This window comes from Cygnus atratus, chromosome 1, assembly GCF_013377495.2.
Source record: "Cygnus atratus isolate AKBS03 ecotype Queensland, Australia chromosome 1, CAtr_DNAZoo_HiC_assembly, whole genome shotgun sequence".
In the NCBI taxonomy this organism is placed as follows: domain Eukaryota; kingdom Metazoa; phylum Chordata; class Aves; order Anseriformes; family Anatidae; genus Cygnus; species Cygnus atratus.
The window spans coordinates 75,185,385-75,204,061 of NC_066362.1; the positions used below are offsets into that span (position 1 = coordinate 75,185,385).

The following is an 18,677-nucleotide window of genomic DNA, read 5'->3' on the forward strand; positions in this document are numbered from 1 at the left end:
TTTGTTATTTAAATGTTACACATGTTGAAGTTTTTTGATGCAATTGGCAGAAAACATTTTAGTATGATTCAATGCAATTTGGTGCAGATTATTAGTTCAGCTCTCTTTGGTCTCAGGCCAGGGAAACCTTTTGCAATCTCAAACTCTCACAGCCGGAAAACATCTATGATTTCCACACACACCATCTATTTCAGTTCTTCCTGCAGCTCCCCACAGCCAAACATAGATGCATTGGTGTTGCTCATATTTATTCCTGTCCTGAGTGAGCGTACCAGGCTAAAAGCTGAAGCAGATATGCACTTGGGCCATTTTTGTGGAAGCCAGAAGGCTTCTGGCTGTTAGTCCAACTGGAGGCTCTTATGCCTGCAGTACCAGAGCTCCCTTTGGGTTTAAATTATGCAGCAGACATCCTGCCTTCTTTCTGGAGGTAATGTGTTGTTCCAGTTCCCCTCTTATCACGTTTTCATTTCTAAGCTGCTTGCTGGACACATTGCTTGTAATCGCAGTTGACTCAACTGGCAAAATTTATCTGGCGAGCACCGATCAATAAATGTGATACCGCCCTAAGGGCACTGAGCTAATGCTTCTAAAAGGTTTTCTTCTTATCTGCCAACTCTGCTTCTCTCCACAACTTTTTTTCGAGGGGTGAGCACCTGCTAGCAGAGCCATTCAACTTTTTTCTTCATTCCTTTCCACAGAAATCTGATCATGAAAGCCTGGCAACGGGGATATGCTCCAGTTCCTGTCGTGTTGTGGCCAAGCAGGATGGTGGAAGCGGGTGGCACGGTTCGGGTCTGCTGTCTGGAGAGGCGCTGATGGCTGGTCCCTCGGCTATGGTCTGTCCCTTGAGGTGAGGCACCTATAGCAGCAGTGATGTCCATGACCAACACCACAAGGGCTTAATGACCCTGCTGGCCGCCTTCCCTGCCCTCCATGCATTTCTCTCCACCTTCGACAAGTTGATGACTTATGGTGCATGCTGAGAGGCCAGGGCCATGACTACTTCCACGGGGACAGACTTGGCGCAAGCCCTTTGCGAGGTTGGACCTCTCTGCCAGCAGGGCTGGTGCTGGGCCAGCGTGCTGGTTTTGAACGAGGGATGAGGGTGAAGCCAACCGTTTTGCCATGCCTGTCCCCTCCCTTCGAACCAAAGCCACCAAACTGGCTGGTAGAGGAGGCAGGAAACTGAAGTCAAATCAAAACCAGGCTGAAAGCCCTCAAAAACTGTCGTGTTCATGCAGGTGAGTTGCGGTTGTGAAATGAGCTCACAGGAAGCAATTCTGCTCCCTTCCTGTGATGTGCTTTGGGAGGGTTATTTGCATGGTCTCACGCTGTTCACAGTGGATGTGGGGGTGGTAATTTGCCTTCTGCAGCCTCTGTCGTCTCTCTGAGACCTGGCCAGGCTCTAAGTTGCATCCAGGCCTGGGCTGGATCATGGCCCCCTCCGAGCACATGGGCAGCTCTGTCCCTTGTGTGTTGGCACAGGGAGGCGATCACAGGAGAGTGAACATCCATTGCGACTCTCTCTGCTTAAGCCTAAATTCTGCCCAGTGAGGATGGTGAAAAAATATCTTGAAATCCATTTTAACATCAATTTAATTTCAGGCCTGCTGTTATGAAAGAAATGGTTTAATGTTACTCTGGGGAAGAAAAAAGAAGCAGTTTCAGGTTACTTGACTGTGGGTAAATTTTGTTTTGTTTTATTTAAGGACAGTGTCAAAATTTCTTTTGTTGAAATGTTTCTCATGGGTAAGCTTTTGTAATGCAGAACTAGTGTGCTGTATCATGGGAGTCATGAAAAACAGGGCTAGGAGGCATCTCTAAAGAATTCGTGTCCAAACCCTGCTCCAGGTAGGATCACCTCTACCTAAACCATTCATGCTTATTGTCTAACCCATTTCCTAACATCTCTGGTGATATTCCCACACAGGCTGTTCCATAGCCTTGCAGTCAAGCTATGAAACTCCCTTGCAACTTGCAAGCGGCTCACAGGCTACCTTCCTTTTTTTTTTTTTTAAATGATTGTTGCAATTTCATCATTTTTTGTTGATTTGCGTTGCTTTGCAATCATCTCCCATGGCAGTGGGTGGCACGGGAAAGTCCCATCCACCTGGGCTGCAGCCCCCAGCCCGACAGGCACGGCGATGCAGTGTGGCTGCCTTATCCCAAAATCGAGGCGAATGCGGGGATAGGATTACGGGTGAGAGGAAATAAAATAAATAATAAAAGAAAAGAAAAATAATAAAATAAAAAGATGATAAAATAAAATAGTAAAATAAAATATTAAAATAAATTTAAAAAAATCTAGAAGGGGGCTGAGAAAAACAAGAAAAAAACCACGCGAATTCAGCAGCTCCGCCCGCCGCTTTCCGGTGGGATCCGACGGGTCGGCCCCGCTCCGCCCGGAGGCCGCCCCGGGGCGGGGCGGCGGCGGGGGCCCTGTCCCCCTCCCCGTCCCCGGTCCCATCCCCGGTGCCGGCCCCGTCCTGGCCGCGCTGCCCAGCGGCAGAGAGGTGAGCGGGGTAAAGGGGGGACCGGGCCTGGGAGGGGCTGCCCGAGGGGCTCGTCCGGAGGAGGGGAATTGAAGGAAAAGGTGTTTTTTTTTTTTTTTTTTTTTTTTTTCCCGCGGCAGACTTTTCCATGAGCAGCTTCCCGTGGGCTGGAGCCGAGCTGCTTTTAGAAATTCGTCTCCGTGGGGCTCGGAGCAGGGAAGAGCTGGCCTCGGACCCCATGGGAGAGCCGCGGAGGGTCCGGCGGGAATGGACGACTCCCTTCCTGCTGCGGCATGTCCTTCTGGCTGGGCTTTCTGCAGGGGAGCTCCCCTTGGCTCCCTGCGTGGCCTCCTGCGCAGGCATCGGCTTCTGAAGGGAGCTGGGGAGGGTGCCGGGGACTGCACGTAGGGTGCCCGCCTGTACCACAGCCTGAAAAGGCTCTGTGCAACGTGAGAAGGAAGAGGCGAGAACTGAAGCCCTGGGTCCAGGGGAACGACAGAAGTGTAGCAGGAGGATGGGGAGAAAAGGGTCAGCTGGAGTGCGGGGATGTGCCGATCCTGCTGCCAGCAGCGATGGGCTGGTTTGGAGGCGAGTGGAAAGGCAGAAGAGCCAGTGTCAGGAGAGAGCGTGGCTGGCCGTCATGTTTCTCGCAGACATGCCCTGAAAAAGGTCAGAGTTTGAGCATGGATAAGGTTTGGTGTCTGAGGGAGAAGGATGGACTCTCACAGCGGAGCTGTGGAAATGCTCGCTGTGGCAGCAGGGGGAAGAAAGCCCCAGTGAAAGAGTTGTACGGAACCATGTAACTCCTGTAACTGTAGCAATCTAAACCCAGTGCACTTGTTGAAAGGTGGTGAGTCCCACAGCCTTGGCTAAAAATGACTTAAATCAGCACGTTTCCTAATGCATGAGAAGCTGCTCAACACAGGCTTGCTGCTTCTGCGCCCTGATGCATCCCACACCAGCTTCTGCCGAGCTCCTCTGCCTTTGCACTGCTACTGCTATTTTTGTTACTGTGGAAGCCTGAGGAGCAAATCTTATGGGGCTCAAATTCCCCTTTTTATGGTTCTTGTAGAAATCCCAGCTGTGTCTCAAGGCACCAGCTCTGTGGGAAGAAGCGATGACACACGCGATGGCCCTTCTTTCATTCTTGTGGCCCTCCTTTGGCAGCACAAAAGTGATAGTCATCCTTGAGGGACAGTGGGTCTGATGCTGGGTGAACGGCAATCTGCCTGGTTTTAGGTGTGCAGCTCACTGCTGTGAGCCAGGTTTGCCTTCTCACAGGATTCCCACCGCTTCTCAAGGCATTGATCAGTGGCACTGATGAAGCCTTTCATGCTCAGGGATCTTGCAGGGCCAAGGGATCTCACAGCTGGGGACCGTGAAGCTGTGGACTGTGCAATTTGGTGTTGCCACTGAGTTGGGTGCCACCACTACAGTGATGCAGCCTCCTCTTCCTGCATCTCTCTTTGTGCCACCACCTGTGCCTGTCTCACCCTGCAGTGGAGCAAAACCAGCTGTGGGAGCTAAACCAGTGAGAAGATGAAATCCTTCAGCGGAATTAGCTTTTTGGTGCTTTAGCTTTCAGGGCTGCTTACAGCAGGGGCAGAGGAGCATCAAGGAAGAGTCTGAGGAGGAAGGGAGTGGGCTTAGCAAAAATTAGCTGTCAGTTTAGTTTTGTTGTGCCATTGACCCTTACTGTGTGTGTCAAGAAGTACTTATGAGTAATCCTACATCCATCTTACTTTTTTTTTTTTAAATTTGATAATTGCTATAGAGACATGTTGCTGCCTGCCTGCTGTAACTACCATATAAAACCATACTGATATGCCTATTCCATACAGACGTGAGACCACATTGCTAGTGTTTAGCATTGAGTAAGTCTTGCCATCAGCACCATTGTGGTTTGGATCAGGTTTCAGTATGCTGGCAGGAGAGATTGGGTTCACCCTTCTCATCTTTTCTGGCACCACCCAGTAAATCAGCATAGCTGTACTATCACTTAGCTCCTGAGGGGTTGCCCTTCCCAAGCTCATGAAAGTCTTGTAGTGTGTCTTCTGGCTTTGAGATCCTTTTCTCTGTGCTCATCTGGGCTTGCCTTTTTTCCCCACAGGCACTCCTGCCCAAACAAATGCTTTAATTCCCTTACCTTTTTGGCTGGTCAGATCCACAAATCTTATTTTGTGTGGTGCTTTCACTTGGAGGCAGGTATTTTGTTAGCAACTGTCATGATCCAAAAGGGGAACAAAGTAGTGGACAGAGCCTTGCTTCAGAGCCAATATGCATCACGGGGTGTGGTGTGCTGCAGAGTTCAGGAGTCAACATCATCATGTCACCAGTCAACCCGATGTTCCAGCGAAGCTTCAGCCTGTTTAAGGAGGAACGAGGAACAAGACAAACGAGAACACGTGAAGCCCTGTCTTGGGCAACAAACTATCATCTCTTTTTATATCCTTGAGACATGAGAGGGTGTAGGGCACCACCACTTAGGCAACCGATGGATGCTGTTAATTTTGGTCTTCTTCCTGAGACAGCTGATAGATTATGTTTCTCGTTTTCCATTATTTTCCTTTAAACAAGTTTTATTTCTCAAATCAATCCCTACTTTCTCAGGAGATGTAATTCCTCCTTTTCCTGTTCTGCTCTCATCAATGGCACGATGTCTTCAGAATGTCTCTGTACAAAATGTTCAGCCCCACTGCAAGGATGTCATTGGTTCCTAGGCTAAGTTCCTAGGCCTGTTCTCAGGCTGAGTTTTCAGGCTGGCAGACTTTTCCTTCTGTGTTTAGCAGTCAGAACTTTTCTGACTGCAGTCAAGCTACCTCTGTAGCTGCTCCCATGACTCCACCCTTTGGCCTACAATCAGTTACAGCTCAGTAGGAGTGAGACCACACCATTCGTGATGCGTCTCTCTTGCCACCTAATGTCTGAGGTGGAAGAGACGTCAATTTGAGACCAATGTTGCTGGAGCTTCTGGGATGGTTTGGCAGATAAAGCACACATAAATTGTACCAGTTTAGATAGAAGTGATACACATGGTGGTTTGGTACAAGATGCAATACTGAAAAGCATAGATCCTACAATTAAAATGGAAGCTAATATCAGTAGGGCATGCCATCCCCATATTCTGAGGCCTGGCAGCCAAGACCGTGACCAGTCGTTGGACAGGCCTTCAAGCAAGAATTGTCTTTGCACTATTTGGTGAAAAGTATGGATGTGCTACTGAATAATGTTCACATCATATTCAGTCTTTTTGGCTTTGTTTGGCTTTTATGCTTTGTTAGCATAAAAGCAACAGGTTGTATGAATACACAAACTCCTCCAAGTGAAGCTAAAAGATGATCTAAGGCCCAGCAATTTTAGATTGCCAATTGTGAAAGCAAACTAATCTTTGTAGATTTGTTAAAGCATACACAGTAGTATTTTGGATAGTATTGAGCACAGTGGAAATGTTATCAATAGCTCGTTCCAGTTCAGCAACACCCAAGTTTAGAAGCAGTGAATATATAGCTTTATGAAATGCAGTTGATCTTGTTGCTAAGGGATTGGGCATTCTGCACTTATGAAGTACCAGGTAATGGTTGTTTGGAAAACTAAGGGTTAGATTTTAAAATGAAAATGCAAAGCGCAACTACCACTGTGGTGGTAGACTCTTGTAGGTATCAATGCCACAAAGCCAAAACCATCCAGGTGTTAAAACAGTAGGCCACCAGCCTAGCCTGGAGTTATTGTGATGTTAGCAGAACAAGCACTGTGGATCAGGAGAACAATTAAATTTCATTAAGCATGTTTGGCTCAACCAGATTATCCAAAAGAGATTTCTATTTGTACAGCCAGACGTGTTGTTTGGGCCATATGTATTCCAGCTATTGTTAGTGCTCAGCCAACAATTATTCTACAGACCATAGCATGTAGAACTAGGACCAGTGAAATTATAGCATCTTTGATGATTTATGTTATTAGCATTCCATGTAAGATTTGATAATTTCAAGACATCAAAAGCAAATTTGTTTGTAATTGCTGATTGATTTTCACAGGCCCATGAAGCTCTCAGGTCAGCATCAAGAAAAGCTTGTGTGCTGTTATGTTTAAAACATGGCGTGCTTGGGTGTGATTGTAATAAAAGGAGTAATTACAGCTGTTTGTTCCCACCCATCCTGAATTTGTGTACTGTGGCATTGTAAAGCACCAAGGGGGCCTTATAACAGGAGTGTACTTTAAGAGGTTGCTGTTGGTAATTGGGAGTATTGGGAAGTAAGTTTACTAAATTATGCTGGTACCAAAATATTTCATGGACTGGTTCTGCCAACCACCAGAATTCAGCATGTGGTGTTTGAGGGTGGTGTAGGCAACACCAGCAACAATTATAAGATGGAAGGAAAGTCTCTCACATTGTTGTTTCATTTCATGTCAAATTGACAGTCCATCATTAAGGGAAGTGGGGTAGAGCTTTGTTCCAGGTGAGACTTTCTAGCTGCTGATGTTATCTGTCTGCTTATGTTAAAGTTCAGATAACTTGAAAGGAAAACAAAATCTCTTCATCCCTTTTGGATATCAGGTAGTTTAGAAATCTATTGCTCAGAAATGTGATGATCGCGGTGATCAAGCATCTTTCTTGAACTTTCTGTCTCTTCGTTTTCCAGTACGGGAGCCGCTGGGTGATCCCACAGGAATCAGCACACGTTGTGCCTGCTCCTGGCGTGGCAGCTCACGCTGCCCAGCAGGGCTCCACCAGGAGCTGGCCTCTCTGTCTCTCATGTGTTGGATATCCTGATGAAGGCGAAAGAGGGTAGCTTTACCCTTTCATGTCTTTTTAACCCTTTGAGTTGATTCAGCTATAAAACAAACATTAGACAGAACCCAAAACAGAACCTAAAAACAGAGTCTGGGTATTTTGTAATGAATCAGATGGAGGTGGTACATCACAAATGGGTGAGGACAGCATATCAAGGGGTGGCTTGTTACCCCCTTGCCATTGAACGTTTTATAATGCTCATTTCCCTGTCCCCACAGCTCCATTCTCAACAGACCTCAAATTAAGGGACGTAGCAGGAATGACCCATGGACTAGGTTCATCACCTGGGGCACTGGCTCAATGCAATAAGGTTATCATAGCCACTAGTAATAATGCTTCCCGCAGTTCATCTGGAGCTCACCAGGTGATCAGAGATTCCTTTGCCCTGTCTTGGTAATGGACCCCTCCTGCCCACTGAATCACAAAGGTCTGTAAGGTTCGGGGACATTCCCTCTGAGGGTGAGGAAAATTCCAGCACCTATATCTAAATCTTCTGCTGCTCCTGCAAACAGAGATACTCCTGCTGCTTTATCATGCCAGAGACAGCACGACCATTTAACTATTGACTCCACAGGTCATGTTTGATATGCTGCCTGAATTTTTCTCAAATAATCCACGTCGAAACCTTGAACTTTAGTAGTATTTCATCTCTGTGGATTGTTCCCCTGTGATTCATCAGCAGTGATTTCTTGTTTGACGAGGGGTCCAATTGTTATAGAATCAGTTATTTTCCCATCAGATTCATCTGAGCTGTCCCAAATATTTCCATCCCAGTCACTATAACACATAGATACACAGACTTTTAATTTGATTATACTTAATTCTAAATCCTTCACTGATAATTCACCTTTCAGCCTATTTTCCTCTTTTAAACTTTCAGCTTGTTCATTCTCAATTTTCCATACTGCTTTGGATCATGGCTTATTATTTGGATTAGGGTGACCCTAACTTTTCCTTCCCAGTGACAAATGGTTGAGTTGGAGGTATTATTCATGAAGGATGTCCAATTTTGCGGACCTCGAGATGTTGCATCTCCAAGTATGGGCCACACTGTGCAACAATAAGGCTAAACTCTGATTCTCCACATGCTGGATTTTCCAGAAGTATTGCTTTCCCTGTATCTGCTGCTGTCATGTCCTGGGGTAGAGCACCTTGTGCATTAAGGATATCCCAGGTGGCCCAACTCCAAGTCCATTCAGAGAAACCTTCTGGAGTGTCTCAGGGAAGGGGGAGGATTATATCCCTATTTCTAATGCATTTGCCTTATATCATGTAATATTCAATTTAATAGGGAGAAGGTGTCTCCAGCAGTGCTTGCATCAGAGTTTTGAAGAACTATTCTGTTTTCCAGGAAGCTCTGTCTGGCTTCATCCTGATAAAGAATGACAGCCCCAGCTCCCAGTTTGAAGCATCATGACGCCCATCTTAACTGGTCTTCCTCTGAATATTTGGGATATCGTATGGATATCTGCTAGTGGTTGTGGTGACCTGAGGCAGCAGGGGAGCACCTCCATTGGCAGGAGGGAGTTGTAATGTGGAAATTTTACTAATAGGATGCAAAGAGGCTGTGTTATCCTGGTTAGGTTTGGATAGCTATGTGATGGCAGAATGTTCAGTTTCAGAGTCAAAGACATCCTTCACACTGTCACGTGTCAGTGAGTGTGTTTTTCCAAGGATTTCACTCTCTGAGAATGAGAGTGTATGTTAGTGCTCTAGATGATGTAAAGCCAGAGATCTGAAGTTGGTTCTTAATTCCTGAAATAACTGGCTGTTATCATGACTGTGAGATTCACAGGCAACTGCTCATGTTTTGGCTTGCAAGTCAGTTTCTAAAGTTTGTACTTTAGTTTCTAGTTTTTGGTTTGTAGTTTTAAACAAAATGGTTGCATCAGCTGATGCCTCTGCAAGGAGCCCAATGAAGAGTCCCTTTTCTTCTGTTCTTTCACATTTGTGACCTTCCTGCCAATCTGAAATTCTTCTTGCAGGATTTTCATCTATCCAGTTCCAGTCCCACCTAGGTGTTTTCCATCCCTTATCTTCTTGACATTTTCTCTGTTTTTCTACAGCCTCCTTGCAGGCATCCATGACTTGTGGATTTCGCAGAATCCCACTTCTGACAACAATTAATGCCACAATCCAAAAGGGGAACTAAGTAGTGGACAGAGCCTTGCTTCAGAGCTGATCTGCATCACGAGGTGTGGTGTGCTGCAGAGTTCAGGAGTCAACATCATCATGTCACCAGTCAACCCGATGTTTCAGCAAAGCATCAGCCTGTTTAAGGAGGGAAGAGGAACAAGACAAACGAGAACACGTGAAGCCCTGTCTTGGGCAACAAACCATCCCCTTTTATATCCTTGAGACATGAGAGGGTGTAGGGCACCACCACTTAGGCAACCGATGGATGCTGTTAATTTTGGTCTTCTTCCTGAGACAGCTGATAGATTATGTTTCTTGCTTTCCGTTGTTTTGCTCTAGGCTCAAGGGCCACAGCTGAAGTGGGGAGGAAGGTGTGGAGCAGGGTGATGCAGGGAAGGGTGCACCTGCTGTGAGGAAGTGAAGGGGTTTTGGCCCCCTGTGAAGGAGGAGTGCAGGTTAAAAGAAAGAGGGGTGCTCTTCGAATTGCCACGGGTCTTTTTGTGTTAGGAGGCAGGTTACAGCTCCCACATCTCTGTTGTGCTGGAGTCTGCAGCTGGGTGCACTGGCCAGCTTTCCAACAGCTGACACTGGGGGCTCTGCAGCGTGTTTTGTGGTTGCATCTATCAGGTGCGAGTAAATCTTATCAATTTATTATTTTGTTCATGAAATATGCATAGAAACCTCAGGAAGATACCAGGCTGTAGTGTTTTAGTCCTGTTTATGAAGCATCACTAAGAAGTGCTCAAGATCATCTGATATCATTGCAAAGATGTGCAGAGCTTTATATCTCCATAAGTAGTCTAAAGACTAACAACATTTTTTTATAAAGAAAGATAAATTTAAGGAAAAAAAAAACTTTCATGGTCTTTTTGGGTAACCCAGGCCTCAGGTGTGCCTGAGCAGCTGGGGTATTTGGGGGTGAGGAGCACATATCCACCCAATGGTCCTACCTTCCCACACCCCCCACTTGGTAGCCCCGTCGCAGAAGATCTGCTCACTGCTGCAGAGGACAGGTCTCAGAAATGAAAAGTGCAAGTCAGAAATGCCTGCTTCTCCTTCAGCCCTGGATTCATTTCAGCAGGCAGATTTCAACATTAGAAATCTCTGCTCTTGATGCAGTAGTTAAATCCTCATTGAGAAAGCTATGTGCAGTGTCAATCCCATTGGGTTTTAAAGGCAGTGCATTCAGGGAGGTTAAGTATGATCCAGATATGCACTGGCTGGGCAGTTATGAGCTAAGTTCTCAGATACATGCATATATAAGCATGCTCTCATAAGGTGTGCAGAAGTGAACAGAATCAAATGTATTGTCTCGGTATTTTACATGGACAGTGCTTGTATTGGGGAAAGCCTTGATAAGCAAAAACCTTTAACTTAGGTTCAGTTTGTGTAAAAAGTCAAGGCATTTTAAGCCTGTTAACTACCGTACCAGTTAACTATGCTTTTGAAAAGCCACGTTTCCCTCCCGAGCTGTGATCATGTGAATGGCTTCATGCAAGCTGACTTCTATCTGCTTTCATGGCATGGGAGCAGAACCTAACAGCACAGCTCCAAACACGAGTCCCATGTCCACCTTTCTGCCGCAGTCTGCCTTATTCCAAGCGTTTCTGAAGACCGGTCTCGACCGTAACTCTCCACAGCACACTGTAACAGTTCACAACGTATCACTTCCTATGTACTGGGCTTGGTAAATGTGCTAAACTTGAAAGAGCAAAGGGATAAAAGCTGAAGGGACAGAGCAGTGTTGTATATAGTCTTTACAAGACGTGGCACACTTTGCTTTGACAACGTGCGTAGTCTGTAGGTCTGTTTTTTTCCCAACTTGTTTCTGATAAAAGCTTTGCTAGCTTTGATTTTCTATTGTGCCTGAAAGGAAGGAAATGCATTTCTCTAGCTCGTCTGAAACACAGCAACTGAAAGCTGATTTGTGTAAACTTTCAGCAGCTGCTTTTGGTTATACTTACCAAATGCCTTACCACCAAATGCATTTGATGCAAATTACACCCTGATTCTAAATTCTCATAACTCTAGTTTCAGGCTTAATATACTTAATTTTGGTGCTCCAAAAGTTAATTAAGAGTTTACCTTGATGGCTTTCCTCTGAGGTTTTGAGGTTTTATGCATTTTCTTGTGACATGTTTCCAGTATCTTTTAGAGGAAAAGATACAATTGCAGCCCCCAAAAAACTTGTCATGGCTTTCTGAGGAAGACTCTATAAGCAAAGAGGAACGAATTTTGGATAAGATATCCTCCATTAAGCAGCAGCAAAAAGATCCTGGATCTCTTGTAACATTCATCTGGGAAAATATCCTGTACTCAATATTAGGCAGCATATCAAAACATTTTAAAGCAGCACTTTGTGCTGCTAGAGAAATGCTCTAGACTTCTCTTGTACCACCCTCAGGTAAGCGCAGTCCTGTCTGCCTCATGGCTGGGTGGCATTCTCTGTGCCTTGCTCCGCAAAACGTGCTACTTCAGCTGTGCTTAGCTAGCCATCAGGTCTGAAGCACAAGGAGGTATCCCACACCACAGGAAGGCTACTTTGTAGGATGGGTGCTGTGATCAACACCAGGCTGCAGCACGCTGTCCTGCACAGAAAGTCCGATACTGAAGGTGTTTCACAATAATCAATGAGTTTATTCCTTGGCATGTGCAGTGCAGTAAATTAACTCAACAGATCTGTCCCCAGCCCAATGGGAAAGTGCAGCCTGGTTTCTGTGAAGGAGGACCTGGCTCTTGACTCTGGCTGCTGTGGGAATTGCTTGCTGGAAAGCCATCTGTGCACTGTCACAGCAAAGCCTTAAAGCTTCTCTTTCTGACAAATCAGGAAACTCCCTTGCTCAGAGTTTATCAATATTTTCTTTGCTTTTTGTTATAAAGCGCCTCTAAAGTCAAAACATGAGTGTATTCTAAGCAAACACAGCTGCATGTTTGCATTGGTGTGGTAGTCGCTTCTGTGCTTGTGGTCACTTGCTTTGTTCCATCAGTCAAAATTAATTACTTGATGGAACTTGAGTGTTGTTTCACCATCAACCATCTCATAGGTTCAGATGTGCCAGACTTCAGCAGACATGATAGGAAGAAACGGAGCTTTTGCTCTAGTCCTGGAGGTGCTTGCACTGCCCTGGAGGAGGAACGCAAGGTTTCCGTGGTGTTTCACTGTTGTTGCTGGAACAGCTGTTGTCATCTGCTGCTACTGTTTACTGCCTGAGATTTACTGCCTTCTCTCCTCTTCAGCTGCTGAGTGTCGTTCAAAGAAGACAAACTGGGACTGTGCTATTTCACCAATGCTCACTGGGGAGAGGCGCTGGGGGAGCAATAGCATTCTCTTTACCCTCCCTCACTTTTCCCAAGATTTATGCTTCAACTCTCTGGAAGCTAAACCATGAGCAAAGCTTCATTTGGTAAGCTGATTTTTCTGCCCTAGATACCTGAACAAATACACCCCTTTGGTAGAAATTTGTCCTTAGATTGGTGTAGCTGGCAAGCCCTTTGTGTTGAAAGTAGATAAGAAATAATGTGTCACTTATGGCCTCTCATTTTCTTTGTTTAAAGGATTTCCATTGTAGAGGAAACATTTGTGCAGAATTGCTCAGCAGTTCATAATCCAAAATTCGAATGCATTTTTACCCTTGTAGGGAAAACAGAAAATAAAATGCTAGGAACTTCTCTTTATTTAATTGTTACAAGGAACACTGTATTGGGCATAAGTGTCAGGCTTTGGGGCACTGGGACTGTAGGTGTGGTCTGTGTAGGAAGAGAAAGCCATGAGCGTGAAAACAGTTTATTGCACACCAAAACTGTCAAGAGCAGCTAATGGCACCTCTGCTCAAATGCCTTTAAGAAAGGGTGGTAGCCTCTCGCTAGGGACAGGAGTCATGGAGAGGAGACACGAGAGGAGTCACAAAAGAGCACATGGGAGGACAAACGTGGGAAGACGTGAGGAGTCACAAAACAGGAGTTGAAAAGGTGACATGGGACAGGAGGCCCAAAAAGGCCTGCATGAGGACAAGCAAAAGGAGACAGGAGCAAAAGTGTGAGGAGGTGGAGGGGATGTGAGAGGAAACACAAGAGGGTGAAGAGCTGTCTCTAGAGTGAAGGGAGGACGTGGAGGAGGCTGTGGAAGGGGATGCTGTTGGGTACATGGCTTGAGATGCTGTCTTGGAAGGATGTGTTCAGTGCTGGAGAAGGTACCCTTGAGGGACTGTGGCCTGTGGGCAGTCCATGCTGGCATAGGGGCATCCCTGTGGAATTGTGACTGGTGGGTGAGCCATAGCAGGACGGGGACATCCCTGAGGGACTGTGGCCCAACGAGAGCCTGTGCCAGGACAGGTACACCCCAAGGGACTGCAGGCTGTGGAAGACCCATGGTGCAGCAGAGGAGCAGTAAGAAGCAAGGAGCAGTGAAGCAGAAGAGTAAGATGCAGGGAGCAGTGAAAGGAAACTGCTATGTATTGCCTGAAGGAACTGGAACTGTTTGGGTGCAGGGAAAAAGAGGGAAGTTGATACTGGAAAGGGAGTGTGGAAGAGGTGTTGAACTGAAGAGAAGCCTGGGGAAAGGGGAGGAAAAGTATTTTCCTGAAGTGTTTGTTTAATTGCTTGGCTTTTTTTTTTTTTTTTAGTTGATATCTGAGTCAGTAATTAAAAGTTTCTGTTAATGGGTAATAAATGAAATTCCCCAAGTCAAGACTGTTTTGTCTGTGACAGTACATTCATTATGTTGGGATGCAAATTGGTTTAGCAATGACATGGTCTAACAGCACAAACCCCAGGTGGACGTAACCTGGGAGGCATTTCCCCTCTCTGTACATGAAACTGACATATCCTTGCGGTGCTGGGTTGGCACTTTGGCATTTTCCCAATTACAGCTTTCTAGAGAAGGACCAGCACCAGCTAGTTGCAGGTATTCACGAGTGGTGGAGGCAAAAGGCACAGAACAAATAAATCTCCCATGCTGACAATGCTCTTCTTCCTTCCAAACCAGACTGGAGCTGCGGAGAGAAATGGGAAAGAACAGGGTGGGGGCAGATGGCAGGGTCATGCCATTTCTTGCAACTATGTGGAAAGAAAATGTGTGTTGTCCTCTTGAAGTCTTAAGGAAAGCAGAGGGGATGGAGGAGAAAGGCAGTGCACTGTGACATGGCTGCTCCCAAGCCTGCCAGGGCCTGGTGCTGCCAGCACCAAGTGACTTGATATGTGTTGAAAAATTACTAGATTTTTTTTTGTTCAAATAGACAAAAAAGTGAGAGATGAACCTCAGTGGAGATTTTTTTTTTCAACTGAAGTATGATTAATTTAAAATGGAAAATCCTGTACTGTTATTAAGCTGACCTGTAGCTGTCTGCAGCAGGCATATTGGAGTTCTCTATTACATTCTGCACTTTTTCAGTTTGTGTCATAAAACTTCTGCTTTTACTGATGGATTGTATCGATTGTATTTCTTTTAAATCATGCAAAATCTTACCACAAAGGAAGAAACAGGGGTTAAAACAGAGAAGACACAAAAATGTTTTGCATCGTGCAGACAACTTCACTTTCTCCTTCTCCTTCTCCCCTTCTTCTCCCCTTCTTCTCCCCTTCTTCTCCCCTTCTTCTCCCCTTCTTCTCCCCTTCTTCTCCCCTTCTTCTCCCCTTCTTCTCCCCTTCTTCTCCCCTTCTTCTCCCCTTCTTCTCCCCTTCTTCTCCCCTTCTTCTCCCCTTCTTCTCCCCTTCTTCTCCCCTTCTTCTCCCCTTCTTCTCCCCTTCTTCTCCCCTTCTTCTTCCTTCTTGTTTTAAAGAGTATATTCTTCATGAAACCTTACTGGTTTTCTATACGTAAAGCATAACACTGCTTGGAGTATGGAGGCTTTGAAGAAAGTGTTAGTACGTTGTTCATGGTTCTCTTTAATTAGACTGTGCGTTGCAGGAGTCCAATGCACCTTATTTCAGGCTGCTAAAAACTGTTGGACTTTCTGGGAGATAAATTCAGCTCTGCTCTTGCATCTGCTGCAGCATATCTCTCTATGGTTAAATCCATGCTTTGGACTTCAGAGAACTAAACTTGGTGTCTGGCTAGGACAGTAAACGAGTCTTGTAAAAGCAGAAATTGCACTGTATGTCCCAGCTCCCCTGTCTGACAGGAGGAGGATATATTCATGGTACATATCAAGTATAGGGCACTGCATGGTTATTGAGGAATAAACAGAAGGGAAACAAATATCCTGTGATTCTGGGAGCTGAGACCTGTTGACAGAAACAGATGACAGCACTGAGATTTTAGATGAGTTTTCAGGTTTGGGGAAGGATAGTGGATGGTTCTCCTTTTTGGGAAAACAAACAAAAATACTGCAAAAGCTGCTGTCCCACTCAGTGTCAGGTGCCACAGATCATTACTATGGCAGCAAACTGGAGGACAAAAGAGAATCCAAATTCCTAGTATCTAAGATTATTGTTGTATACATCTGATATTAAAATAATGGACCGATGAAGATAAAATGGAATAATCATTGTATTTTCTGACAAGCGGCAAGCACAGGATGCATCCAGGGAAATGAGGGTCAGTCCTGGTTTGTGATAAATGGAAGAGACAGCCTTGTCCTTATTTTGTTTTAGAAGGAGCATGATCTGTGCTAGAGGACAGTGTATCACACTGTATCATCAGTGATGTCTTTAGTCCCAAAGGTGATCCAGATAGCTGCTCCTAATGACTCCTGGTGATTGGTTTCACACCTGGAGCTGAGGCTGAGGCTCTGCTGGAACAGTCCCAGAAGGGGCCCAGATAAGGTGTGCAAGTGTCCTTCTTACAGGTTTCCACCTGTCATGGTGCTTTTCAGTTGCGCCCAGGTGCCAGAACAAGCAGCAGTGGGCACCAACTGGCAGACAGGAGGTTCCCTCTGAACATCAGGAACCCCTCTGTGCTGTGTGGGTGATGGAGCACTGGCACAGGTTGCCCAGAGAGGCTGTGGAGTCCTCTCCTTGGAGATCTTCAACATCCAGCTGGACGCAGCCCTGGGTAACTTGCTCTAAGTGGCCATGCTTAAGCTGGGGTTTGGACCAGGCAACCTCAAGAGGTCACTTCCAGCCCCAGCCATTCTGTGGTTCTGTGCTCCTGCACTCCTCAGAGCTTATGCAGATGGGCCACTGATGGCCCCCATGGTGGGCCTGGGAGTGGTGGGCCCAGCATGATATTACTTCGGCTCCCCCTCCTGCCATCATCCCTCTGAGCTCCTTTGAGGGTGTGCAGGTGAGTTTTATTGCATCCCCTAACAACCTGAAAAAGGGCTATGGTTTCTGATGGGGGCCTGTGGGCATTGCTATGGTATGGAGAAGCCAGGACACTTTTTAAGAAATGTTCCAAAGGTGTAATTTAAGCATGCTGGCATGCTTAAATTCAACATGTAATTTAAATTCGGTGTTCAGTGTGTAGTTCTGCCATAGTGCTGTACTATGTCTTGTGGTCTGCTGACCTGCCTGTTAATGTATTGTTCTGCTTTCCTCACCATCAGGTCACAACGTGTCTTGTGGTAGAACAAGCTCTGATGGGAACAAGAATGCTCAGGATGCCCAACTGCCTGCTAAAACTGACCCGGTTGGTGCTGAGCCACAAGCTGAGGGCCCTCTTCATCCTCACCTTTAAGTTCATGTCCTTTGTCTCCATCCTGTTGTACTGGAGAATCACGGAGGACGCTAAGGTCAGGGACCAAGTCTACAGCTTGCCTACTGAAATCCACTGTGGTCACTCTGTGCCCTCTCCCCCCCGCGCCATTGCTGATGGGCCTCCTCCTCCACCCGGGGATGTGTTTTTTGTGGAGACCTCTGAGCGAACCAACCCAAATGACCTGTTCACATGCTCTGTGGAGTCAGCTGCACGGACACACCCTGGGACAAGGGTTGTGGTGCTCATGAAAGGCTTGGCCAAAAGAAATGCCTCCTTACCCAACCACTGGGGCTTCTCATTGCTGAGCTGCTTCCCCAATGTGGAAATCCGGCCCTTGGATTTGCCAGAGCTTTTCTCTGGGACACCTCTGGCAAAGTGGTACTCTCAGGCTCACCAGCGCTGGGAGCCTTATTTCTTCCCCATCCTGTCTGATGCCTGCAGAATTGCCATCATGTGGAAATTTGGTGGCATCTACCTGGACACAGACTTCATTGTGCTTAAGAACTTAAAGAACCTCACCAATGTGCTTGGTACCCAGTCCAAGTATGTATTGAATGGGGCCTTTCTGTCCTTTAAGCCCAGACACAAGTTCATAGAGCTTTGCATGCAGGACTTTGTGGAGAACTACAACAGCTGGATCTGGGGGCATCAAGGCCCACAGCTCCTAACACGTGTCTTCAAGAAGTGGTGCTCCATCAGGAGTCTTCGGAGCAGTAAGAGCTGCAAAGGGGTAAGTGCTCTTCCCCGAGAGGCTTTTTATCCCATTCGGTGGCAGGACTGGAAGAAATACTTTGAAGTGGTCAGCTCCTCGGAGCTTCAGGAACTCCTAAAGAACAGCTATGCGGTGCACGTATGGAACAAGAAGAGCCAAGGGACAAGGCTAGAGATCACATCACAGGCGTTGCTGGCTCAGCTGCATTCTCACTTCTGCCCTGCCACATATGATATCTTGAAGATGGATTCTGAACGACAGTGACCCCAAGGATCAGCTAAGAGAAGTTGCCTGGGAGCCCCTATCCCTTGAGCTGTTCTATCACAGATGAACCCTCTTTTGAAGCGAGGCGGTGGGAGTTCAGGAGAAAAACTATTTGTGGGGTGTAGGTGGAGCCCATGGTTTCAGACCATCTGTGCAGTCCTTTGTCTTGGCTTTAACAACATTTTGGTCCTCTGCAGGACCTTTCTTCTGCTCTGCTTGGTCTGGTGCAGAAATGTCAGGAGGGAAGTGAGTGCTGGTCCACTTGTGGCAGCCCCTTCCTTACTCAGAGAACTAAGATCCCTTGCTATGACTTTAAATCTGGAAGGGGCCTTTGTAGAAATGTGTACCTCATCCTCTGACACTGACTCTCAAAGCACCAAAAGGATGGGAGAACAAAGAACAAGAACTGAAGAAGTTAAGGGTGTGCTAGAGGAGGTGTCCTGAAAAAAAAATGTAGAAGAAAACAAAGGAACAAAGGAAACAAAGAAAGGGGAAATGGCTAAAGCAACTCCTCTCCTCTCCTCTCCTCTCCTCTCCTCTCCTCTCCTCTCCTCTCCTCTCCTCTCCTCTCCTCTCCTCTCCTCTCCTCTCCTCTCCTCTCCTCTCCTCTCCTCTCCTCTCCTCTCCTCTCCTCTCCTCTCCTCT

At 46.4% G+C, this 18,677-nt stretch overlaps 1 protein-coding gene across 4 annotated transcripts; it reads left to right on the forward strand.

Moving 5' to 3' along the window:
* The first annotated feature begins 755 nt into the window (after positions 1-755).
* Positions 756-18,475, forward strand: A4GALT (alpha 1,4-galactosyltransferase (P blood group)). Of its 4 annotated transcripts, none has more exons than XM_035540928.2 (2): positions 756-850; positions 16,905-18,333. In XM_035540928.2, the coding sequence occupies exon 2, from the start codon at positions 16,938-16,940 to the stop codon at positions 18,030-18,032; it is 1,095 nt and encodes a 364-aa protein (XP_035396821.1). In that variant the 5' UTR covers positions 756-850; positions 16,905-16,937; the 3' UTR covers positions 18,033-18,333. The 4 variants fall into 4 exon arrangements, 3 of the variants coding, with proteins under 3 accessions (XP_035396821.1, XP_050568240.1, XP_050568242.1); XM_050712283.1 differs by lacking the exon at positions 756-850 and adding an exon at positions 2,418-2,513 and having other exon boundaries at positions 16,905-18,475; XR_007708606.1 differs by lacking the exons at positions 756-850; positions 16,905-18,333 and adding exons at positions 2,419-2,513; positions 9,351-10,155.
* The last annotated feature ends 202 nt before the right edge of the window (positions 18,476-18,677 follow it).